Below are 26,057 nucleotides of genomic sequence, written 5' to 3' on the forward strand. Positions count from 1 at the left end.
ACTGGAGTAATAATAACCACATTTTTGTATTTAAGGTTGACTATGGAAGAGGATTAGGGCCAGTGAAGAGAGAAAAAAAAGGTTGGCAGGATTCTCCCTTTATTTTCAGAATTGTCACTTTAAAGTCAGAACTCCGACACTTAAAGTCAGAATTCTGACTTTAAAGTGACAATTCTGACTTTATTCTCAAAATTTCTCACTTTATCCACAGAATTCTGACTTTAAAGTGAGAATTGTCACAATTCTGTTTAAATTAAGAATTCTGACTTTGTTCTCAGAATTCTGAGTTTAAAGTGAGAATTCACAAAGCAGCATTTGGATTTCGTGGATTATGACTATTATATTTATATTTATTATGATTATAACTTGGACAAAAGCGATATTGTTTTCTCTTGAATTTACCTTGAGAGAACCACATTTCCCATGAGGCCTAGCGCATATCGTGAAATCCGGACGTCCAAGGCGTCCGCAGCTGGACTAAATTACATTGTTTCCGGTGGCTATTTTCAATTTTTTTCTTTATACATCTCTGTAACGTTTCTCAAGTATGTTAGGAGCAGACGGTGGTTGTGATCTTACCTTCTTTATTTGTACACACAAACGGCTGCGCTCCCCCCATCCATCCCTCCCTTCCCTCCCTTCCCGCGATGCATTCACAAGCATTCGTAAACAAGAAAGAACAACTTTTGAGTGTTGCCTGGCTGGTCGGGTCAGTGTGGAAAGGTGAACTATCAAGCTGATGGCTATTTAATGCTACCACGCAATTTTCTAATAGCTAACATTAGCATAATTATTTTTTATTTGAGCATGGAAAGCTACCTTCTTAAAAGAGCCGAGTCCAAGCAAAGGCAGCGTCGTTTGGAAATCCCATGACTTCCGCCTCGCCAGCTATGCCAGATAGGCTTTTTATCATCATTATTATTGTCGCCTCAGGCAAAAATCTTCGTTTCTTGGGGTGTTTTGTAGCTTCTGCATAATAACAGTAATCGCGCGTAGACGTTTGACTCGACTTCCGTCTGGAATGACTGGGAAAAGGACGTATGCCGTAAAGCAGTCTGCACGTTTGTAGTTTTTTTTTGTGTGGCACAAATCCACCTCAAAGTTGTTTAGTGCCAGTAAACAACGATACAGACCCCCTCAGGCCATGACAAAGGTTTCATTATTCTAGCTGTAAGTCAATGTTTCATCAGCAGAATTATGAAAATATTAATTGAAGGTTCAAATCTTATTTAGTGTTACTTTAAAATCAGAATTCTGAGATTTAAATCAGAATACTGAGAATAAATGCAGTTCAATTCAACTTTATTTTGGACTCTTGGTCTAATGTAAACAAACATAAAACACAATAAAACAATTAAAACGGGACGGTTATACAGTCTTCAGACAGTCATACCAATGTCTCCACATCCTAGATTGATACCGTACAGCACTACACTTAATATCAGTCAAATACAACACAACTTCATTCACAGTCCTATTCAGGCGACAAATAAAGCTGTATAAAAGCTTTCGCAAATTGGCTTGCAATTCATTTATTCCAGGTATGACAAACAGCTCATTTGCACTGGTCCACCTTAGCCTCCTAAGGAGCACTTGCAAAGTGTCATTGTAGGCCACCTTTGCAAACTTCCTTTCTTCTAATTGGACCAAAGGGGAGCTGTGTAAACTCAGAATTTTGAGATTAAAGTCAAAATTCTGAGAATAAAGTCAGAAACCTGCCAACTTTTTTTTTTCCCTCTTCACAGGCCCTAATCCTCTTCCGTAGTAGACAGTTGGATGCAGAAGCAACCCCTTCCCCCAGCCTCCCAGTCCTTTCCCCCCTCATCATTTATATTTGGGCATGAAAGCTTGCATTGAGGAGGTGACAAAGGGAGAGAGATGCTGGGAAGGAAAGAGCAGTTGGGAGGGGCCGAGCTGATGTCGTCACAGGATGTTTGGTGCGCAGGCGCTGCGTGAGCTGGGCTGGCTGCCTATTGATGGGAAAACAAGGGACTGTGGGAGGATAGATAAGGGTGGCTGTGGGCAAACGGGTGAGGGAAGGGATACGGACGGAGCTTAACGCCATCTAGATTGCCCTCACTTTTCAGTATTTGCTCTTATTCATTGTGGTTTGAATGTAGCATCGGCTCATCAGTGAGATTTGCAACAAAGCTGGGCCGAGACACCGCCTACGTGCCTGCCACAACAGGAACATCACATCCACTGCAGGTAATCATCAGTCTGCTGTTCATTTCACCATGACTGGGCCGTAATCGTGATCCTTGTCCTGCCTCACCATCCTTCCATCAGGGCCTTGTATTCATCATTCCCAACATCTTTTATTCCTCAATTCTAGTTTATTTTTTCTCCCTCCTCCGCACTCCTTGTTTTTTTTCACCCTGATGAGCTGATGACATACACTTGCTTGTCATCCATTACTAGTTACACCCCCATCCGAATACTGATTCAAAGTGGAATCCATCTTAGATTTGAGTATATGTGATATATATCATATCTTATATCTTATATCATATGATATATGATATCATATATCATATATCATATGATATCATATATCATATATCATATATCTTATATCATATGATATATGATATAAGATGTGATATGTGGGGGGAAAAAATTTAAAATAAAATAATAAAATATAAAATAAATTCACCAGTATTTACAATGCAATATATTTCAACAAGGTCATTGATATCAGGTTTAATTGATAAGATGACCATTAAATGTGTACATAATGATTCCTAAAATAAAACAGGATCTTCCACCAATCTGTAAAAGTGGTGTCACGATTCCTCTTATTGTAAACCAAAGTGTGATTGTTGCTCTCCATCCTTGCATCACTGTGCATCCGATCAGATTCTCTCTTTGTAAAGGTTCGATAGAAATCTGCTGACACGCATTCTAGGCACACACCGGAGGTATGATAGCTCAAACATGTGCATCATATGTATCGTTTTCAACACTTATGTACAATAATCACTTTAGGTGTAAATTTGACTTGTACGTAAAATAGACCGGTATATAGACAAAATGGTCACAAACAGTATGACTGGAAGAGAGCTATGAAGAAACTGAAGTTATTTTGATATCATTAGGTGACTGAAGTAGATAAACTGTTTCATTTACCTTTATTTTAACATAACCCATAAAACCAAAACATTTTTAATTAATCTGATATGGTTTGTTGCAAACCATATACACTACACTGCACTTTGGATCCCTCAGTTCCGCACACACTCACTGCTCGCATACTGTAATAATGGAGCAATTAACGCCACACCCCCTGCATGCATTATGCATTCCTCCATCACCGATCATTTCTTACAGCAAGACAGTACCAAAGTCACATATTTGCATGTCAACACACAGACTGTACCAGTGTACTTAATATACTATAGTACAAAAAAAGAAGGTATACAACATGATAGTTTATGAAGCTAAGTAATCTGACTTTTTATTATTATTATTATTATTATATAGTTTGTATATAGTTTGTCAAGCACGAAAACAAATATTTGTTTGTACATTGTATGTCATGTACAAATGACCTTTATTCCCATACATTTTCATATCCCATATCCTATCTATGAGAGATGCCACAATAATCAATTAATCACGAACTAATCGATTACCAAATTAATCAACAACTATTTTTAAATAATTGATTAATCGTTTAGAGAACATTGTTTAACTTGAAATTGTCTAAATCCTCGGTATTTCATTCTCTTAACAATAAATATGAATTAAAGCTGATTTATTATCTGTGTTGCAATTGGAAAAAATGTCTTCCTTTTTGGAAAACGATCAACATTATTGCCTATTTGCTGACAAGTGACAAACTAAACCAGTAACGGAATCATAATTAGTTCATAATACATGTCTGTGAATTTTATGCACTGTCAATTTGAAATAATGTCCTATTTTTTAGTAAATGGATGGAGACTTTAAAAATGTTTTCACCCAGTTGACCAATTATCAAAATATAATTGACAGATTAAATTATTATTAAAATAATTTCAACCCTAATATTTATACATATGGTACATATATTCCAAATTCCCTGATAAACTCCATTGACGTCATAAATTGGACACATTTTACAGGAATTGTGTTCCCTTCTTTTTTTTTGAGCAAAATTATTTATTTAATTTTATTTATTTTATCATATTAAGTCTTGAGCAACGGCAACATATCCCAAAATATTCTCAACGGGTGAGTGGAGTGATTGGAAAAAGTAAGTAAACATTAACTGTTGTCGGAGTAACAGCAGAGCAAAACAAACAAACAAAAACAGTACAATGTGTCCAAAAAGGGTCTAGATGCAGGAGAGTGGTTGAATGAGGGGAAACATAAGATCCTTTTTTATTATTTTTTTACATATATATATATATATATATTTTTTTTGTTTATAATAATTGACTTGTTTGTGCTCAAGAAACACTTAAACCTCACAACTTTGACTACACTTTATTTACAGCCTGGCTCATAGACAAAGTTGGCAAATCCAGGTCCAGAAAGTAAATACCTGCCACAGTTTAGCTTTAGCCCCTCGTGCTAGCTAGCTAGCTCCCTAACAGGTAAACAAGCATCCGAGGAGCTAGCTCGCTAGCACCTGAGGCTAAAGCTAAACTGTGGTCGGGTTTTTACTTTCTGGACCTGGATTTGCCACCTCTGCTCATAGATATCTTCTTAATCACCCGTATGTCATAGTTATGGGTAAAAGTAATGAACTTCTTCGGTAAGGAAAGGAAGGAGTATTTTTGTGCAAATATACAACAACAGTGTACCATTTCGAAGTTCTAATTAAATGTAATAAAATTGAAAACGGACAAATAACAACATTGAAAATGGACAAATAGCAAATTCAAGTGAAGGTACTTCATTATCTGTGGTGCAGCGCTAAAGCCAATTAATTGGACTCCCTTTGGGACACGGTCCCCTTCTGGTACATCCACTTCCATTATGTCTTTGTCTAGACAACACTGTGCCCTTCTTCATTAGGTTTGGAAATACATGATTCAGGAGACATCCTTTAAATCCTTTTGGCATATCGGTCAATTGAGCAGATGGGGACTACTGACTCAATCATGGTATGGCTTTGTATTGTGGCACATGAAAGTAAAACAAAATACCCCCCACCCCCCACCACACACACGCACCACCACCCCGGCCCAATAAAAAATCTTGTATGCAATTTTTTTTTAAAGTTAGTTAAAATGTAAGATATCAAATGATAGGTGACCAAAGGCAACATTAACAGAGAAAGAACATTTATTTTGGTATCACTGAACAGCTATAAAAATAGAAATAGGACAGCTGATGAAAAACAGTGTCCACAACAACGTTGTATTACTCAGCCCACCCTACTCCAGAAATTCAAGATTAAGCGTCATCCCACTGACTGAGTTTAAAATCGACCTTAGCTGTAGCCAGAGTGAGTAGTCACACAAGCAACATTTTATTTGAGCTACTAGAAACACAGTACAGTACCAAACTTTGGGTCAAAGTTAGAATTGTTGTTCTAGCAATGTGTTCCATTTTACAGTAAAAAGGGTAATGAACACAGCAAAACTAGTGTTGGTTCAAGACAGTGACTACATTTACATGCAGGCAATTACACTTTTAAAACCTGAATATTGCCAATATTCGGGTTTTGAAAGGCCATGTAAACACGCGCAATAACCCGAATATGCTCATCTTCAGGTTTCTAAAAACGAGTAGGAAACCGACTACTTTATTTAGCGTGGTGGTGAGTGACATGAATATAATGTATTTTATTGACCGTTTAAAGTTAAAAGCAGAAATGACGTCTATTTCTGCCATGATGGTGTCCGTATTTCACCCCCTTACATCGGGTTATACCAAACTTGTGCATGTAAATGTGTTATTCCGATTGTTCCAGAAACCCGAATTCTGACCATAACCCGAATATTGCCTGCATGTTAATGTAGTCACTGGTTCTTAACCTGGGTTCGGTTCGAATGCCAGGGGTTTGGTGGAAGTCAAGACACACACCTGACTCAAATAATTGGCCATCATTGGCTGTAGTCGACTTGTGGCTGTTGTAATTATCGTGTGATTACTTTATTTATTTTTAATCCCTTTATACTTTGTCAAACAAAAAAATTAAGTGGCGGGGCAAATATGTGCAATATGAATTCACATGTATAATAGAATGTAAAGTGTTCCGCAGGGTTCAATTCTGAGGCATCTGCTGTTTTCATTGTATCTGCTGAAGTGTTCAGCGAATGTGCACAGGAAATTGGTGGGGTTCAACATCTCGAACAAGATTAAGAACCACTGAACAATATTTGAATTGTCCTGTATCTCAACACCTTTTGTATACTGCAGGGCTCAGAAACTGACCCACCAGGGGATACCATGGAAGCCCCTCTTGTGTGTTTGGATGAGGAGTTTGAGGACCTTCGGCCTTGCCGTATGGATGAGTTTGACCACCCTGCGCTCAACCACCCCTCTTACACCACCACCACCACCACCACCACCGTCCCGCTGGTCTCCATCACCCGAGAGGACTTCTCTGAGCTGGAGAACTTTTCTGAGATGATGAGCTTCAAATCCATGGAGGACCTGGTCAACGAGTTTGATGAGAAACTCAACGTCTGCTTCCACAATTACAACACCAAGACCGAGGGTCTGGCGCCGATACGCAATCAGTCGCAAAACCAAGAAGATGAGGAGCGGCTGCAGGATGAAGAGTGAGTGACTGCTTTTTATAATGGGGTTTGTTTTCCACAAATGTTGTTCAATTATATTTAGTGTGGGGTGAGTAGCAAGATCTGCTCACAAGTAGCAAAAGTCAGTATATAATGTTGACCCCTATTGAAATGCATGTACAGATAGATTAGCATTACGGTTGATAGATAGATAGATAGATGGATAGATAGGCAGACAGACAGACAGACAGACAGAATATAGATAGATAGTAAATTGTACTTAATTTATATAAGATAGATAGACAGACAGAAAGATATTTACTTATGTGGGGTGACCAAACGTCGTCTTTTGGGAGGACAGACCATTTTCTTATGTCCTGTTCGGGCGTCCGGGGATTTTATAAATCGTCCGGTTGGCATTGCGGGACTAATAGGAGGTGACTGTGTACACAAGCGGTATACTAACACAAAGCAGGAGCTGCGTGGCTCAGGTAGTAGATCTACTGTCTCCCAAGCTGAAGGTCGTGAGTTCGTTCCTCGAGCCTTGAGTGGCTTTTGTTATTTATTTTTTCAATTCTTTATTTTACTCTCTTCCAAATGTTAAATATTACTCTAAAATTGAGTCTTTTTGGTCCAACTCTAAATGGAGTCAAATTTACTCAACAGAATTTACTGTGTAGACCTGTTTGGTCGCAACCACTGAGCGAGTGGAGTTAGAAGGCGTATTGCGCTACATGGTAACCGCTGAGGATTCAAATAAACATCGGTGTCTTTCTTTCCGCGTTGAAATTGTAATTTTGCGAAATGGTCCCATTTTTAATAAGTGTACCTGTAATCTAATTAGGCCTACATGTTTTTTTCTGTAACTGGAACGGTTAGTTAAATATTTTTGTATTCTGCGTTACTCAACCAAGACTAGTCTTGAATTAACCTAACATTTTTTCAATTGTGGCTGGAAACCCAAGTATTCAGACGACCAACATGAGAACAGGGAGAACATGCAGACTCCACACATGAGGGACTAAGCCAAAATTAAAAACCAGGACCTCTAGGTTGTAAGGTGCACATGCAAACAACCAGGCCACTGTGTTACCTATAATAAGATTAACCATTGCAAAAGAACATTATCATTCAATGTCCTGCCGTACAGCAACTGCAGTATATGCAGTACCCAGTGACGTGCAGTGAGCTCTAGGTTTGGGTATGCAGGCAGTCGCAAATTGAGACGCACACACCAATTACAAATTTGTGTGTCGGCAGGTGAGTGTACAACGTATCCCGGTGATCATATTTTCATTTCCAAAAAAAGAGAACACTCAGCCCGACCTCGAGATATTTGATAGCCAGATACAAGATGCCATACAGTCAAACCATTTTAACATATGCCTCCTCTGTATAGGTAGAAAATAAAACAAAAAAACATTAATCTTTTTTAAAGTCTTAATTTTTTTTGCTCTGCAATATTTTTTTTTCTTCTTTTTTTTACTTCGAGCGGGGTTCGTACCCATTGCCTCCGCTGCGGCAGCTCAACACTTGCCACTCAGCTAAAGTTCTGGGCCACCGTCAGCCAGCCACAGTAAACGTTGCAGTGCACTCTATCTCCCATTTGCCGCACAACAAAAAACGGACAATTTCAAACACGCCTAGATGCCCGGACAGAATGTAATAAAGTGAATATCTCCCTGTAAAACAGCCTAATTACTCACAAAATCAAGCTAGCAATATCAATAGCGATGCCAAACACCATGTAAAGTGAAACAGCCAGTTAATCAAAGCACATCCACAAAGCCAAACTTTCCTTTTGCACCATTCTTTGTGAAAAGTATGAATAATTCCTTGTCCCTTACTCTGCTGAAGATCCGGTAGCTTAGTTTGACGTTTTTCCTCAAAAGAAAGGCGTGAAACAAATTTTTTTTCTACAGAGTGGCGTCATCTTACCGCTTTGCTGTGCATTAAGTGTGTTTTGAATTCAAGAATGCACTGTGCGAACGTACGTTCGCATAGGAATAATCCAGCGACGTAAAAAGGCTGCGTAGCAATCTGCTTATTTGCATAAAGGACTTTTTTACTGGGACACTGACCACGCATGCGCAAACATACATCGCTACGCGGACAGAAGTGGGAAAAGCACAGTAGCGGTGTGCCTTCAGGAGGATAATTTTTGCAGCATTTGTGCCTGCAGGCCAGATGAAGTAATGAGTCATTTTTAATTGAGGTATGGAAATCACCAAATGTTTTTTTTTTTTTTTAAACCTATAGATAGTGTAGGCTTTCTGAAATGAAAGAAATAATTAAAATAAATAGAAAAAGCCAAACAGTTTCAACTTTCATTTCAGCCTGGGGTAGGCAGTGCCTACCTTTCCTATCCTGACCGCACGTCACTGGCAGTACCAGTCAAAAACATCAGACACGTTCAACAACTCATACTATAAATGAGAAGTGTAAAAGCCTGGATGGTTGTTGTATGTTATACTATATGAAACCTTTATTTTATCAGCTAACAGGGAGATTCAGTGTTGAGCTGTACATTAGAAGCTATTCTTTTATGCACAGAGTCTGACAAACATGCAAATGGGAAATGGGTCAACCTGGGGTAGGCATCGATCATTTGACCTGAAGGTCCCCAGCAAAGTCCTTGCAGCTTTAACCTTGAACACTGCACCACTTTTTAATCTTCATCTTAATAGGTGATAGCAACAGTGGAAATGATGTATTAACTGATATCACAACGAGTTTATGCAAGATGTAATGGTGGGTCCATTACTGCCATCCAACACAAGCATCAAGTCCTCACAAGCACAGTTGAACTTCTTAAAATTCCAGTCAAGTGCAAAGCTGACCATCCTCCACTTCACTGTAAGATTGCATGCTGAATTATTTAGCGGGCAGTGTTGTGTGCTTTCCTTGTCTTTGGCTCTTTCTGTCTGTTCGTGTTACATCCACCCCCTCCCGCAAGCATGCGTTGTCACATTCTGTGGAGTGGACTATTCGGGTTAAAAATAGCCTTGTTGAAAAGAAACGCTGAGATATATTTAAATGAAAGTGACTTATCATTTAATGATCAGGCAAATTTCAAAATAATACAATATTTTTTCTTTTTTTAGTTGAAGTTTGTAATATTGTTATGTATCCATTGTGCTGCTGTGAACAGACTCCAAAGTAGAAACCGGAATAGTCAAGTGAAATCAGCCGTCGGGCTAGATTTGGGCGTTAATTCTTGCAGATGCCGGATTAGAATCCCAGATATGAGTGAGCATGACAACGAGGCTGGAATATTAAACGGAACCATTTATTTTCCGTGGCAGAAGGCCATGCAAGCACAGCAGGGCAGCTTTGTCACGTGATATTCCTCTTCAAACTGCTGCAATGACTCAAACTTGCCCTGCATACAGTTTGCCCTCCTGGTTTTGTTACAAATGATGTAACACTTTAGACATCTTATTTTCCTGATTTTTCCAAAAACATTTGAGTGACGTATTGTTTTAATCTCTTTGGTTGACATTGGGAATTAGGATGCTTGCCTGTATTTTGATAAAGTCTGTACAACATCCATGTCTTTTACATGTTGGGAGAATGTTGAACAGTTTGCCATTATGCTGATTTGAGTTAGGATTAAAGGGGATTCACACTGTTTTCATTTCTTTAGTTTTACACATCCCTTTTGTTGATATGCCATCGTGTAATCAGCTGGTGGTTCTCAAATTTAATACTGATAGACAGATTTTTATTTCAGTATATTGTCTTTTTGATTTTTTACAATTTAAGATTAATTTTTTTACTTTTACTAGTCACATTTTTGTTCATTATTCTTTAGGTATGTAGCATCAATTTCAACAACACTTTTAATTTATCAAATTGTTCTTTTCCTCATCAACATATACAGAGGTGCCTTGAAATACGTTTACATGTGAGCGCAAACTTGCAATATGAGGCCTGTATTGTGGCAGTGAACTCAAGCAACTCACTTCTCTATAAGCAGATATTGAACAATTCTTCAAAAAAAAGGTTGGAATTTAAGTCACACACACAAGACTGAACATAAAAAAAGACAATTACACCTTGTGTATTTAAAACAACCGAACAACTTAAGAAATGGTCCGTAGTTTAAGGTGTTGGAAAACCGTTCTTTGTTTTCCCGTGTTCATAATGTTGATTATCAAAATCAGACAATGAGATCGGTGAAATCAGGATTTATTTTCATAAGCTTATGGACAGACAAGATAGCAGCCAAACACCGCCATGTTCTCCCTCATCTGTGTCGCCCTTCCCCGAGCAAGTCACTAATATCTTTCCGTGACTCTACAAACCCCTCCCCGTCTTCTTCCACCAATCCTCAGCCCTTCCTCTCCGTCTCAGACATTCACATGATACATCAATACACATCGCCAAAATGCTCCCCCTCAGTCACAAGATAAAGATTAACGTTGTTTTCAGAGCCAGAACAAATGGCACTAAACCCCCCCTGTTCAACCGGTTGTAAAATACAAAGGAATCTAATTAACACATTCGCTTCACCCCCTCACATCAACTTAAATTCTCACACAGAGCCAGACTGAGTAAATTAAAGCAGTTATGTCCACTTCTAAATAGTAATATTATAAATCAAACAGTTATAATTAAATTGATGCACTTCAAAGGCTAACACATAATGGAAAACACCATTGATAGGCTAACATTTAGCATAATTGCAGTAGTATGATCCTTTATGTAATTAATATTTGAGCAAAAATAGTGGAATACATGTAGACAGACCATATCAAAATATTCACAGGTATATATATATATACATGTACACGATGAGTCACAGTAAATGTGAAACTATTCTTTGTTTGTGTTTGCATGTTTGTGTTTGTGTTATATTGCCCCTGGTGACCAAGGCGTACACCAGAAGGAGCAGCGCGCTGAGTTCAATTGATTCATTAAAACATGATGCACAAACATTCCAATTCCTTACATCCTATTTAAATGTGTGTTTATGTAATGTGTTTTTGTTGCTTTTTGTAAACACAATATTCAAAACTGGCGCTCGAGGAAGCCGAGGACAGCAGCCAACCAAAAACGAGCGTGAAACCAGTCCAACATTCGGGGGTTGGCACAGCAATATTTGCATATGCCACTGATAGTCACTTGCCTCCGTGGCTTGGCAGGAAGTAAAAAGTTGAGTCTACACCCAGAAACGTCCTGGACAGGCCAAAACAAATCCGCCGACCATACCTTTATGGCATAAGTGTCAAACTCCGGTCCTGGAGGGCCATAGTCCTGCAGGTTTTGGAGGTTTCCCTCTTCCAACACAAGCTGATTCCAATCAGCAAGATTGTTATCAGGCTTATGCGGAGCTTGCTGATGAGCTGATCATATATCAGCTGTGTTGGAGAACGGAAACATCTAAAACCTGCAGGACTGCGGCCCTCCAGGACCGGAGTTTGACACCTATGTTTTATGGTATTAATCCGCCCTGTATAGCGGTGTTGAGTTCCAGACAGATTTGTAATAAATGAAATGTGCATTCCCTATGCATTTTTTTATGGCATTCACGGCACTTACGTGATTTTGTTATGGCCTTTAATTAAACAAATGTTTCAAATAATACACATTTAAACTCATATAATATATTGAGAGAGTGCAAGAGCAATGGATAACTCAGAAATATTGTCCAAACAATGTAGTAGTGTACTGATTGATCCCTCTGTGTTTACAGTAAGCAATCCCGTTTTTTCAAAAACTTGACTTATCTCACAATATACATCTTTAATAATGCCAATAGATGAATTTTACAGTATAAAATGAACCTACTGTAAAGGTTTCGTTCTTCTTCTTTCAAACGTACACCGTATCAAATTAATAAGTAAGCTGCCATCTAGTGGTCAAAAGTGTACTGGGACGTCATGAGAGGTCTGCCAGGACAGGAGGAGTGTACCAATGTTGAGTGTTAAACCAAATCAATGTTTATTTTCTTCAGCGAGACCAGTTGGCTTCAAAAAACAAAAGTTTGTCATAGAGTGTCAACTTAGGCTGGCAAAGCAAGATTCCAAAATAAGGTAGTCTTCGTTACTAAAAAGAAACAACTTTGCTCCACGTTGGGTGAGTTTCGTTATTTGAGTCCCTCCAGTCCTCCCCCCCTCAGGTTTCCTCTGCTCCTTTTTTCTCGCCTCACTCCAATCAGTCAGGCCTGCTTTAATCAAGGTGTCTAAGTGACCACACCTGTTGGTGTTGTGAGGCATCCTGGGAGATGTAGAGTCCAGATTGTCAATCATTTTGGTGCGAGTCACTGGCTTGTGAAAAGGAATGTAGCGTCCCTCCACTACACGTCCCCTCGTGATGCCACAGTACCAATACAGTACTGAATAAATGTGATGGGTGGAGGTTTACTGTACTGTACTGTTTGTTTGTTTATTTATTTATTTATTTATTTTAATCAATGAAGTAGAATAAGCGGTTTGGACAATGGATGCTTGATTAGGAATACTAGAAAAAGTGCAATTTCTGCAGAAATTGCATGGGAATGCTGAAAGCTGAATGATAATAAAAGCTGAATGCATGTGGAATGCTTATAAAGTAAATTAAAAGATAAGTAATGTGAAAATTACTAATTATTAATTGTAGTTGGATGATAAATTAAAAAAACAAAATTGTGTTAACGCTGAGGAGCTTCAAGCTGGAATCGATCCCCACCACCTCCTGGTTACTAGAAAATGCACTTTACCAAATGCGCTACTGAGCAGTATCAGAAAGCTGGTGATGATGATCAGTTGTATTTATGGAAGTGGGCGTGGAAAGAAAAAGTGAACAGGGAAAAGTTTATATTTAACGTTAAATTGTGTGAATACTGTAAGTAATGTGGAATCAGACGATATATACCCAGGATGGCGTTCATTTTTGAAGCAAGTTGAAATTTGAACGGTGTAAATCGGAAGAATTATGTGATAGTTATTGCATGGCAAAAAAGGGTGGAGAAGAAAAATCACAAAAACATAAGAGGCAATGGTTTCAGCATTCCCACAATAATCAAGTGCTATTTTCCTTAATAAGAAACACATTCCCAAATTCTTATATTCTTTGGCAACATATGACTGGAATTTCCACTAACTTCAATGTGAAAAAATTATTATAGATATGAATGTTTGACAAACTAATTAAACCCATATCTAAAGGAAGGCACGGCTGTACTAAAATAAATGGAATCTGTTTACGAGATGGCGCATGCCACCATGCTTAGACTCTGTCATGAGTTGAATAACCGTCACTGTGTGACCGAGCCTAGCGTAGGCAGCGCCAAGCTGGTCCTGAGCCGGCCACTCAGCAGAGGAGGGAAAAAACGAACAGCTCTGAAACAAAGGATGTTTCTCTCCCAGTTGATGTCATTCCTCCTCAAACAGACGCTTACACTGGGCTGCAGAAACCACTGGCACTGTTTTATGTGGGCGGCATTTGGTACCTTTCTCCTCAGCATTCCATTTTTCGCAATTTTGCAATGTGGATTTTATTCATGTGATTTGTTTGTTTGCACAGGGTTAGGTTAAGCTTTGCTCAAATGCAAAAGTTAATATGTTTAATGTTGACTATTGACTGAATGTGCTACAAGAGAAAGAGATAGATTTTAACCTAGTAGGAAACATCATGCTAAACTTCTTTCTAATTCTGTTGTGTAATAGTCTTGTTTCTTTATGTTGACAAAGTAGCTTGAAAAATATCACATAACACTTGTAACTGTTCAATGAGTTTTCTGTTACCTGAAATGACCTTTTTCATGTTACATTTCAGTGTGTGGGATGCGCTAACTGACAATTACATATCTGCATGGGACGGTCCAGACTCAGAGGGATTCAACGGAAATCTATCTGACAAAGAGGTAGGAACATGTTACTGACACTCATATTAACGCTGAGTGAAAACTCTTTACATTACACATATTTGTTGTTTTCTCCTTTTCTTTTTATGTTTTTCTTCATCTGAGTTGGTTGCCTAAGTGGTTGCCATGGTTGGCCATGGCACATAGTGATGCTGACACTTAATTATCTTACATCATCAGTCGACTTTTCAGCTGAATACACATCTTCTTCCTGCACTGGGACCAGACTAATTAAGGGGTGTGAATAGTATAGTGGGCCCGCTAGTTTTTTTTTACCAGCCCAACAGGCATTTACATTATCAAGAGGCATACATATTTGCATTCATTGAGCTGATTTTTAAATAAATGGGTTATTCAATGTTTTTTTTTATGTATTGTGTATTCATTTCCCTTTTGCTAAATATAAAGAAAATACGTAAATGTTTGCTTTATTTTTTTTGTGTGATTCTGAATATTTATGAATTATTAGTCAAATAAAACATGTTCCTTTTACTTTTTATTAACTTTTTATTCATTCATGTAATTCTTTTTTTGTTAAATTAATGTATTGCCATTAAAATAAACTATTTTATGAATGAATTCTTTTTTTTTAGTCACTTATTTTTGGCCAATTTTGCAACTTCTTCTCAGGAACAACTACATTTACTATAATACTATACTTTACTGTACTATACTGTACTGTACTATACTATACTATACTATACTATACTATACTATACTATACTATACTATTCTAAAATTAGAGACTTGCACCCAAAATCCTCGTTCCCCAATCGTGTTGATGGCAGCGAACGAGTTTGGGTTGAATTTGAAATTTCAGCTAATCCTGTAGCCTATCTATAAGTTTTAACTTTTTAGTTTAAAATGGCTTACCTTAACTAGAATACCAACTCACGATGTGTCCAAAGGTAGAATCCTATTACGCGTTTTGGTGCTGCATATAATAAATCCTTGTTGTAGCGGATGCTAAACTAGCGAGCTAACTGGGGAGAACAAACTTTATTTATTGCTGAAGGTAAATAATCATGAATAAATTGAGGCCAATTCATGGCTAAGTAAAATATGTCTTGCCTGCCTAAATTATTTTGTTATATATTTAATTAAACTACTTTCAATTCTGTGGATAGCACAAATGAAAATCACACTGTCAAATTATTTAAAAAACTATGTTCCTATATTCTTCAATTTAAAGTTAATTTCCACACACCCTCCCATTCACATTCATGTTTTAAATTCACACAGACCCTTTATTTTAATTGATGTCTGTTTTCCTAAAATGTTATTTCTTAGTACAGTATACCCTCAACGCATGAAGTCTATTTTTGTCTTTGTCTGTATTTATCTGCAAAGTTACAATGAGGTTCAGTTCATTGTGAAAGATAAAAAAAATCTTGTAAGATTTAAAAAAAAGTGTGTTCCAAGAAAAAGTCACAAAGGAGAATTTGAGTAATACACCAAAAACCATCCATTTCACTATTTATTTATTTTTTGTCACTCACCAGATCCACGAAAAAGAGGAGGAAGAAATGAATGAAAAGAATGACAATGCCAACTGTCTGAACGAAGAACCTCTCATTACAGCAGATCAGGTGTGTATACTTTTGCTGCATTCAGTTCATCAACATAAAAGGTGAAAAGCCAACATTTGTGGATGACTTGCTGTGGTAATACCAGAAACCACCACAGTGATCACAAAAAGAACTTAAAGCTACTGAACGCAGAAAATTCAATTTTGAATCACTACTGCCACCTGTTGACAAAAGGATCGTTATCAGGCTTATGCAAACCTTGCTGATGAGCTGATCATATATCAGCTGTGTTGGAGAACGGAAACATCCAAAACCTGCAGGACTATGGCCGTCCAGGACCGGAGTTTGACACCTATGGTTTAGAAGATGTTTCAGTCATAAATGGTCAAATGAAAAGGCTATTGTAAAGATATTTCGGTGCAAATTGTCACAAAGAGCAGCTTTAAGGCAAAAGTAATGATAGATACAAATTTCATTAAAATTACCCAATGAAAATCAGACATTGCTTTTCAATTGTAGTTCAACAGAATTATAAAAAAAATAATAGTGACGTTGATGAGGCAAACCGTAACTTAATTTTTGGTTGCGCAACGTTTTGAGGCAACCACTTTAAAACACATCCCATTTCCAACTAAAAAGCAAATTGTACATTGTGGAAGACGCATGCAATAAATGGGAACTATTTACATTTTGAACCGTGATGCATTGTGGGATCATCAACTGCACCTTGCCACCCGGGGAAGTGACGTCACATCATGTGCCAAGCCACATTTTCAGCATGTGGACAATTCACCTGTATGTACCAATGGAGGAACAAAAGAAGATTGCATTTGCACAATGGAAATACAGTCAATAAATTGAGTTTGTGCCAACCAGAGATGAAAATTAACGACAAACTGTTGTCTAGCTTAAAAAAACACTATATCAAACTCAATTACACATTTAGAGTCGCTGCACAGTACATTCATTAGTTGTCATTTTTATGTTAAGTGGAGTTGTCTGCCTCTTGTTGAATGTAATTAATTACAGTAATAAAGTCATTACAATTGTAATCAAGTAATCAGTGAAGTAACTGAGTTGCTTTTCAGTTCAAGTAATCAGTAAAGTAACCAAGTTACCTTTCAGATCAAGTAATTAGTAAAGTAACTGAGTTACTTATTAAATCAAGTAATTAGTAAAGTAAGTTATTTCTCCGCTGAAGTAATCAGTAAGGTACTAAGTTACTTTTCAGATCAAGTAATTGCTAAAGAAACTGAGTTGCTTTTCTAATCAAGCAATCAGTAAAGTAACAGTTATTTCTCAGCTCAAGTAATTAGTAAAGTAACTAAGTTACTTTTCAGATCAAGTAGTCAGTAAAGTAACTGAGTAACTGTGGCAACACCGTTGGTCCTTGACTAGCTCTACACCACAGAAGGATGACAACTTGGTATGACCCTCTCTTTTCATCCAGTCTCCCTCTCTTTTCAAGGTCATTGAGGAGATAGCGGAGATGATGGAGAACTCCCCAGACCCTGGTGAAACTGAAGAAGAGGATGAGGAGGAGAGCAGCCGTTGCTCCTCCAGGACTCACCCTTCCCTCCTGGAGGAGATCCGACAACTGTCCCAGGCCTCCAACAACAACTGCTCTTATGAAGGTATTACCCGCGATAGCATTATTTGTACTTACGTACATCATGGTTATAATCCTTTTGGATTTTTCATTAGTTGTTATTTCATTTTGTCTTTTGTTGTTCAATTTCAGTTCAGATTTATTAGATTTTGAGCAGCTTTGTTAGTTTTTCATAGCTTGATTTTTTTTTAATGATTTCTTTTAGTTTTGTTTTTATTAGTTTTAGTTTTTTTCTGGAGTATTTACCTTTTGAGTTTAATAAGCCTGACTATATCTGTATGGAGGTAACATGAACATGTCTGATTGACGGCGTCATGTTTTCCAGCTCTTACGTAAGACGTTTGTGTGAGACAAGGAAACTTAAAACCACCAGTAAAGCTTCATTATTTCAACTGACGCTACATTGTCCTTGGGGACACAATACGCTTGCACCTACACTTGTACACTTATTTATTTAATTTTGTTTATTTTTATTTTATTTTTAAGGGCAATAAGCATCTCCACTTATCCCCAGCTACCACTCCTCTCCCTTCTTACCTTCACCTCCTTCGTGCCCGACTGCACGGCACTCATTGTAGAAGGAGAAAAAGGTTAGCCTAATTGAAGGCAATTAACTTCAAATAGGCTCGTTTACACAACTCATCAAGAAGAGCTCATTACTGTTCACAGACAGTATTAGCAGTTATTGAAACCTTGACTTTTTAAAATCACGGTAAATCATCAAACCGGTTATCGGCCCATGCCTATTCAGGACCCAAACCATTCAGTGGATTATAGATAGACCAGTAGAATAATTTTGAACTCCATTTTATAGCTGACTGGGAGCAAATGTAAAGCCTTTAGGAATGGAGTGATACTGTATGTTCTGATCTCTTTGTTTTGGTCTTCTTCAGGGTATTACAGACGATATCACAACAGTTCATCTTTGTGAATCAAGCCTGTTTCTGCAGAGAAATTGTATGCTGCATAAAAAAATACTATCCTCCTTTCCTTCCACATCTCCCGCTTCATTCTGCAGGCCTGAGTCTGATGCCCAGTTCAGCGCTGGTTGAACTTCTTCACCGTGTGGAAGCCGCAATCCGAGAGTACTCAGAGGAACTGGTCAGTCAGCTGGCGCGACGTGATGAGCTGGAGTTTGAAAAAGAAGTGAAGAACACGTTCATCACTGCACTGATAGAAGTGCAGAATAGGCAGAAGGAGCAGCGAGACAGTAGCAAACGCCGTCGCCGGGACAAAGCTTTGAGCCTGCAGGGAGGAATGGGTGTGGTGTCTGTGAACACGGGGAATACTGGCACCACTGGTCATGTGGAGAAGACAGGAAGCATGCCTGTCAAGGTAAAATGGAGGCATTAGCTTGAATGCGTGTTGAAAGCATTCACACGTTATTTCCATTTTCTTCAACTCATATTTTGACATGCATTTATTTCCACATAATTCATCCGATTCACATCATTTCAATTTCAATGTATTCCAAAAATTCACACCTCGCAGGCTATTATCTATCCGAATCCAAAAATTCACAGTTTTCCTAAAATTCTAAAATCTAAAAATTCCCAATTCTTTCCCAATGGAACATTCAACATAAGTGAACATATTGTTCCCATTTGAAATTCCAAACATCCAATCATTCATTTCTCCTTGGGAACAATTTTCAACTTTTTTGACCACACAAATTCCCTATTTGTTCCAAATGAAGCATTCTACAAAACAGATTCACATCGTTGTTACCATTTGTAATTCAAAACAGTTAGCATATATATATTCACTTGGTAAGAATGTTCAACATGCCAAAAATGTCCACGTCCCACAAAAAAATTCCCCATTCATTCCCCTTGTGCGTCAGTCCATATCATTAAACATTGAACACAAATTACAAATGTCTATTCAATCTTAAATTTGCAATAATGTTTATTTCCTTCAGTTGCAGGTGTGTTAGTGTGAACCTAAATATTCTCATTGTGTGCTTACAATATATTAGAGAAAGATGAGACCAGACTGCCTGTGAGTTCTTGTTCCTGTCTGATAATGGATCTCAGGCCCATTAGCCTCTAAAGGATCTTCCTGGAATGATCTTAATATGTAGGAGACATTTCTAGAGACAGTAACAACCCAGTCCAGTCTACGCTTGTCCGGTTAATAGGAAAACAATCTAATGGGTTTTCCTGCTGTGCAAAGCAAAACATCACTATAGTGTCTTGGCTATATAGTGAGTCGTGCTGTGATATCATTACTTCAGTCTTTAAAAAGTACTGATGGCTCAGTATTGCACAAAAATGCAAACATTTGTCAGGGTGTAGAAGTTTTAGTAGGTATTTTGTGTAATAATCTGTGATTTGTGTGCATTGGTTTTGACCTGCAGCGCTTCAGTATGGAGGGACTATCCAACATCCTGCAGACGGGCATCAGACAGACATTTGGAAGCACAGGGAATGAGAAACAGGTATGAGTGTGTCCAGTCTTACTCAAGGTATTAAAAGTATTTGCAAATCACAGTGTTGATACAATCAAACATAAGCATTACTTGCATTTCAAACTATTTTCTAATATCATAATCTGGTATCATAACTAAAGAGCTTTACTTTTCGTCTTGAGTCTTGTTTTAAAAACAATATTTTCATCAAACTTGAATGCATTGTATTAGCGTTATTAGTATTTAGTTCATAGTGTTATTTATTTGGTGATGAAGCAAAAAGCACTGCTAAACACCAATTCAGTCTAAAGTCAATCAAAACCAACATCGTTATTGTTTAGACAATCAGTAAGAAAAGTTGTCATTTATATTGTCAGTTTTGTGATATATATCATAATTCAAGATATTACAATAAAATACAATTAAAAAAGTCTGTATTCTCAAATTTTGTCAAATAAAATTTTATTCCAAAATGAGAAGTGTTAAATTTCATATTTGGTATTTTGAAGTCAGTACTATTAACTCATTCAAACTCAAAAACTTTGTCCTGAACTCCCCAAAACTATTTATATGGTTGTTTTTTTAAAATATGTTTTATGCTTGAGCATACAGAAGGCTTTGATGCAGCTTCTGACCTGAAGAGGTGGCTTAAAGCAATGGTAATTATTACAAAAAACTGCCAGCAACGGCAGCAAAGTATAAGAGATCAGCCAGGACCATGTTGCAAAAAAGCTCTTTTGTCATTGTTTTCAACAGGTTTGTGAATAATGATGAAGCTTAGCTATATTATAATGCTAATGCTAAGCACACACTGTTTTTCCACACTGTTTTTAGTATCTGAACACCGTCATTCCTTATGAGAAGAAAGGCAGCCTGCCATCTGTTGATGACCTACAGATGCTTACAAAAAGTAAGTTTCAAGTCAAGTGATAATAATGTGTTTTGTATTTATTTCAAACATGCACCTGTGAATTTTTCTTGTCATGTAGTTCTTTTTGCCATAAAAGAAGACAGCGAAAAGGTGCCTACACTGCTAACTGACTACATATTAAAAGGTAAATATAACCCGTCCAAATTGCATACTACAGGATTTTAGTAAAAGATGCAATGTTAGTAAAGTGGTTCTCAACCTTTTTTCATAAATGTACCCACTCTGAAATATTTTATTTTCAGACAAGTACCAACTAACCAGCGCAAGGCATTTTGGGCTTTAAAAAAAAGAGAGACTTAAAACACAGTGCTGTGCCATCAGTGTTTGTTTTATTAAACTTTGGAACTCCATTTGTAGTCATATCTCTAGACATATCTTTAGAACTATTTGGAATTTGGAAAGGAAAAAAAAAACTAGAAATAAAAAATGTGTGCACATAATTATCCATCCATCATCTGCCACTTATCCGGGGTCGGGTCGCAGGGGCAGCAGCTTTAGCAGGGAAGCCCAGACTTCCCTCACCCCAGCCACTTCAACCAACTCCTTCAAAGTGATCCCAATGTGTTCCCAGGCCAGCCGAGAGACATAGTCTCTCCAGCGTGTCCTGGGTCTTCCCTGGGGCTTCCCGCCGGTGGGACATGCCCGGAACACCTCTCCAGGGAGGCGTCCAGGAGGCATCCGAACAAGATGCCCGAGCCACTTCAACTGGTTCCTCTCAACGCGGAGGAGTAGCGGCTCGACACTGAGTCCCTCCCGGATGACCGAGCTTCTCACCCTATCTCTAAGGGAGATTCCGGACACCCTGCGGAGGAGTCTCATTTCAGCCGCTTGTATCCGGGATCTTGTTCTTTCGGTCACGACCCACAGCTCGTAACTATAGGTGAGGGTAGTAACATAGATCGACCGGTAAATCGAGAGCGTTGCCTTTCGGCTCAGCTCCTTCTTTACCACAACGGACCGATACAGAGTCCGCATCACTGCAGACGCTGCACCGATCCGCCTGTCGATCTCCCGCTCCAACCTACCCCCACACGTGAACAAGACCCCAAGATACTTGAACACCTCCACTTGGGGCAGAATCTCATCCCCGACCCGGATAGGGCACTCCACCCTTTTACGGCTGAGGACCATGGCCTCGGATTTGGAGGTGCTGATTTTCATCCCAACCGCTTCACACTCTGCTGTGAACCGCTCCAGCGAGAGTTTGAGATCACGGCTTGAAGAAGCCAACAGCATCACATCATCTGCAAAAAGTAGAGATGCAATGTTGAGGCCACCAAACCGGACCCCCCCAATGCCTCCGCTGCGCCTAGAAATTCTGTCCATAAAAGTTATTAACAGAATCGGTGACAAAGGGCAACCTTGGCGGAGTCCAACCCTCACTGGAAACAAATTCGACTTACTGCCGGCAATATGGACCAAACTCTGACATCGGTCGTACAGGGACCGAACAGCCAGTATCAGGGGGCTCGGTAACCCGTACTCCCAAAGCACCCCCCACAGGACTCCCCGAGGGACACGGTCAAACGCCTTCTCCAAGTCCTCAAAGCACATGTGGACTGGTTGGGAGAACTCCCATGCACCCTTTAGGATCCTGCCGAGGGTGTAGAGCTGGTCCACTGTTCCACAGCCGGGACTAAAACCACACTGCTCCTCCTAAATTCGAGATTCGACTTCCCGACGGACTCTCTTCTCCAGCACCCCTATATAGACCTTACCAGGGAGGCTGAGGAGTGTGATTCCTCTATAGTTGGAACGCCCCCCTTCTTAAAAAGGGGGACCACCACCGCGGCCTGCCAATCCACTGCACTGGCACTGTCCCCGATGTCCACGCTATGTTGTAGAGGCGTGTCAACCACGACAGCCCCACAACATCCAGAGCCTTTAGGAACTCCGGGCGGATCTCATCCACCCCCGGGGCCTTGCCACCGAGGAGCTTTTCAACCACCTCAGACTTTGACTTTGACTCAGTGTCGGTAAAATTGAGGAGGTTTTCGAAGTATTCTCCCCACCGATTCACGACGTCCTGAGTCGAGGTCAGCAGCACCCCATCTACACTATACACAGCGTTAATGGCGCACTGCTTTCCTCTCCTGAGACGCCGGATGGTGGACCTGAATTTCTTCGAAGCCGTCCAGAAGTCGTTTTCCATGGCCACACCGAACTCCTCCCATGTCCGAGTTTTTGCCTCAGCGACCGCCGAGGCTGCATTCTGCTTGGCCAGCCGGTATCTCTCAGCTGCCTGTGGAGTCCCACAGGCCAAAATGGCCCAATAGGACTCCTTCAGCATGACGGCATCCCTTACCGCTGGTGTCCACCAGTGGGTTCAAGGATTGCCGCCACGACAGGAACCAACCACCTTACGGCCACAGCTCTGATCAGCCGCCTCAACAATGGAGGCGCGGAACATGGTCCACTCGGACTCAATGTCCCTCACCTCCCTCGGGACAAGGGAGAAGTGCTGCCGGAGGTGGGTGTTGAAACTCTTTCTACCAGACGTTCCCAGCAGACCCTCACACCTTTGGGTCTGCCAGGTCAGACCAGCATCTTACCTCGCTATCGGAGCTAACACACCACCAGGTGGTGATCAGTTGACAGCTCCGCCCCTCTCTTCACCTCTCTTGTGTCCAACACATGCGGCCGCAAATCCGATGACACGACTACAAAGTCGATCATCGAACTGCGGCCTAGGGTGTCCTGGGGCCAAGTGCACATATGGACACCCTTGTGTCGGAACTCGTACAAATCGGACTTCGACCAAAAAATCGGAGTAAAAAATCCCTCGGAATTTTGCCCTCATTCTCGGAGTTTGAACACCCAAGCAAACCAAGCAAAGCTGAACGTAACTCGATCGAGGTAGCAAAAAACGTACAGTGCTATGAACCATAGTGCATTTAGGAAGGAGATTATCTCGCCGTTGTAACTACTTCCGTAAATACTGGCACAAGGACACCCCCCTTAGCTGTTCAACAATGTGCCTGATGCTAAACAGCACACAAGGACCCCTTGGTAGTCTAACAATATGCCCAATGTAAAATACACTAACTCAGCACTGAACTGAAGCATGCATTCAATGCATGCATTTTTCATCCACTGAGGCCACCACAATAAAAAAGTTATATAAGTTAATAATTTTTTATTATTATTGTAAAAACATTTTTTTTACATAAATAGAAATTAAAATAGGAATTTTCTGTTTTTTGGAGCTTGGGAACAGATTAATTGCATTTACATTATTTCCTATGGGAAAAAACGTTTCAGAGGTTGAACAATTCAGACTTTGAACACTTCACAGGAACGAATTGTGTTCAAACTCCGAGGTACCACTGTATATATATATATATATATATATATATATATATATATATATATATATATATATATATATATATATATATATATATATATATATATATATATATATGCCGTATATTCCGTATATATTGTTTTTATTTTTGTATATTTATTTTTTTGTATTTAATTTTGGAATTATATTTTTTATACCAGTTTTTATTTTCACTTTTATTCATGTATTTATTTATTTTAGTCATTCATTTATTTTAAATTTTGCCAGTTTTGGTCCTCCATAGTGTTCTCAAAAAGAAACTTGTCTTAAAATAGCTATTTAATATTTAAGAAGACTGACAACTTACCAACTATCACCACTGTCAAATCTTTCCAGTCCCAACAATAACTTGTACGTTGTTTTCTAAAGTATCTAAATACTCTTGTATGCAATCCAAGGTGACTAAATTAGGTATCCACTTTCCTTCTCCAGTCTTGTGTCCTACCTAAAGCCTTGTACCAGGTGCGACGGGGAACTCCGCCTTTTGTCGCCGGCCCGAGCAGCATGACCCTTCTCCTGTTTGGTCATTCCGCCACACCGTCAACATCGTTGTATTTACCTCACCTATGACGATTGCCTCTTGCTGAGCTCATCCTCTCCCTCCTTGCACTTACTCATGCTTTAGTCAGCCACTGAAATATTCAAAGTGGGTCAACCAGACCACTCTTTTAAAGGACTTCACTCATGGAGCATGACACACTATCAATGATCACCAATAACATGGTGGTGCTGCTTTTTTCCCCTCTGTTTATTGTATTCATAATTCATTAGGAGTACATCGGCCTCTGTCTATTGTTTAAAATTAAAGGAATTTATTTGAATACACAAGCCATGCACTGTTTTCTGACCACTGTAGCGGAGTGAGAGAAAAACAACAATTCAGGTGCAGTGCATTCTTCTTCTTTCTTGCTCTTGATTTCACTGTGAATGCACAGTATTTTGTAACCTCTTTTCATTTGTATCAAACATTTGATAGAAAGTGATTTTTCTACTTTCATTTAATGTCACCAGAGTGACAGGCTGCCGTGTATTCCGTATGAATCTGTTCAAATGGACATTTTCCAAATTGAAACTTGGATATCGACCCTTGAGGTCAACTTGTCCAGGAAAGATGTAAACATTCGCATATGAGATGTGTAAATGGATCTTACATTGCTAAATTGCAAATTCTAATAAACATGCTAATACCCTAATTGTGTGCTGCTGTCTTTGCCATGCTAGTTTAACTAAATTATGTAGAGTGACTCACCTTGAATTCATAGTATTGGATCTCTCAAAGGGGAAGTCAACCCCCAATTTTTGACAATAATATATTCTATGCAGCCCCACTGGGCTAAATATGTTATTCTGGTTAATGTTGCGTTGGTGGAATATGAGTTCAGCAGCAAAATCCAGCCATTTTTATCCATCTCAGAGGATTGAAGATGACTGAAGATGACATTAATGTTGCTCAGGGCTCAGGCAATGACCAATCACAGCTGACCTGTTTTCTGAAGCTGTTTTCTCACCTGTTTTCTGATGCTGAGCTGTGATTGGTTGTTACCTGAGTAACTGTGATGTCATCTTCAGACGACAGCAAATGACAAAATGGCCACCCCCGAGATGGACAAAAATGACTGGATTTTGCTTCATAACTCTTATTCCACAAATGTAATATTAATCAGAATGTCATGTTTAGACTAGTGAGGTCGCATATAACCAGAGGT

At 39.1% G+C, this 26,057-nt stretch overlaps 1 protein-coding gene across 3 annotated transcripts; it reads left to right on the forward strand.

Moving 5' to 3' along the window:
* Positions 1 to 1,910: 1,910 nt before the first annotated feature.
* Positions 1,911 to 25,544, forward strand: fez1 (fasciculation and elongation protein zeta 1 (zygin I)). Of its 3 annotated transcripts, none has more exons than XM_086099013.1 (10): positions 1,911 to 2,208; positions 6,355 to 6,719; positions 14,439 to 14,526; positions 16,029 to 16,115; positions 17,524 to 17,689; positions 18,683 to 18,999; positions 20,024 to 20,104; positions 20,909 to 20,984; positions 21,064 to 21,129; positions 21,577 to 24,338. In XM_086099013.1, the coding sequence occupies exons 2-10, from the start codon at positions 6,385 to 6,387 to the stop codon at positions 21,735 to 21,737; spliced, it is 1,377 nt and encodes a 458-aa protein (XP_085955139.1). In that variant the 5' UTR covers positions 1,911 to 2,208; positions 6,355 to 6,384; the 3' UTR covers positions 21,738 to 24,338. The 3 variants fall into 3 exon arrangements, with proteins under 3 accessions (XP_085955139.1, XP_085955141.1, XP_085955140.1); XM_086099015.1 differs by lacking the exon at positions 21,577 to 24,338 and adding an exon at positions 24,784 to 25,544 and having other exon boundaries at positions 1,915 to 2,208; XM_086099014.1 differs by lacking the exons at positions 1,911 to 2,208; positions 6,355 to 6,719 and adding an exon at positions 13,856 to 14,094 and having other exon boundaries at positions 21,577 to 24,340.
* The last annotated feature ends 513 nt before the right edge of the window (positions 25,545 to 26,057 follow it).

This window comes from Leptonotus elevatus, chromosome 16 (genome assembly GCF_054856555.1).
Source record: "Leptonotus elevatus isolate MCC_2025b chromosome 16, RoL_Lele_1.0, whole genome shotgun sequence".
NCBI classification, from domain to species: Eukaryota; Metazoa; Chordata; class Actinopteri; order Syngnathiformes; family Syngnathidae; genus Leptonotus; species Leptonotus elevatus.

Bases quoted from the DNA above. Each gene is read 5' to 3' on its own strand.
- fez1 (XM_086099013.1), top strand. From the start codon at position 6,385: ATGGAAGCCCCTCTTGTGTGTTTGGATGAGGAGTTTGAGGACCTTCGG. The intron at 14,527-16,028 runs GTAGGAACATGT...GTCACTCACCAG, and splicing joins GAAATCTATCTGACAAAGAG to ATCCACGAAAAAGAGGAGGA. The intron at 20,985-21,063 runs GTAAGTTTCAAG...CTTGTCATGTAG, and splicing joins CCTACAGATGCTTACAAAAA to TTCTTTTTGCCATAAAAGAA.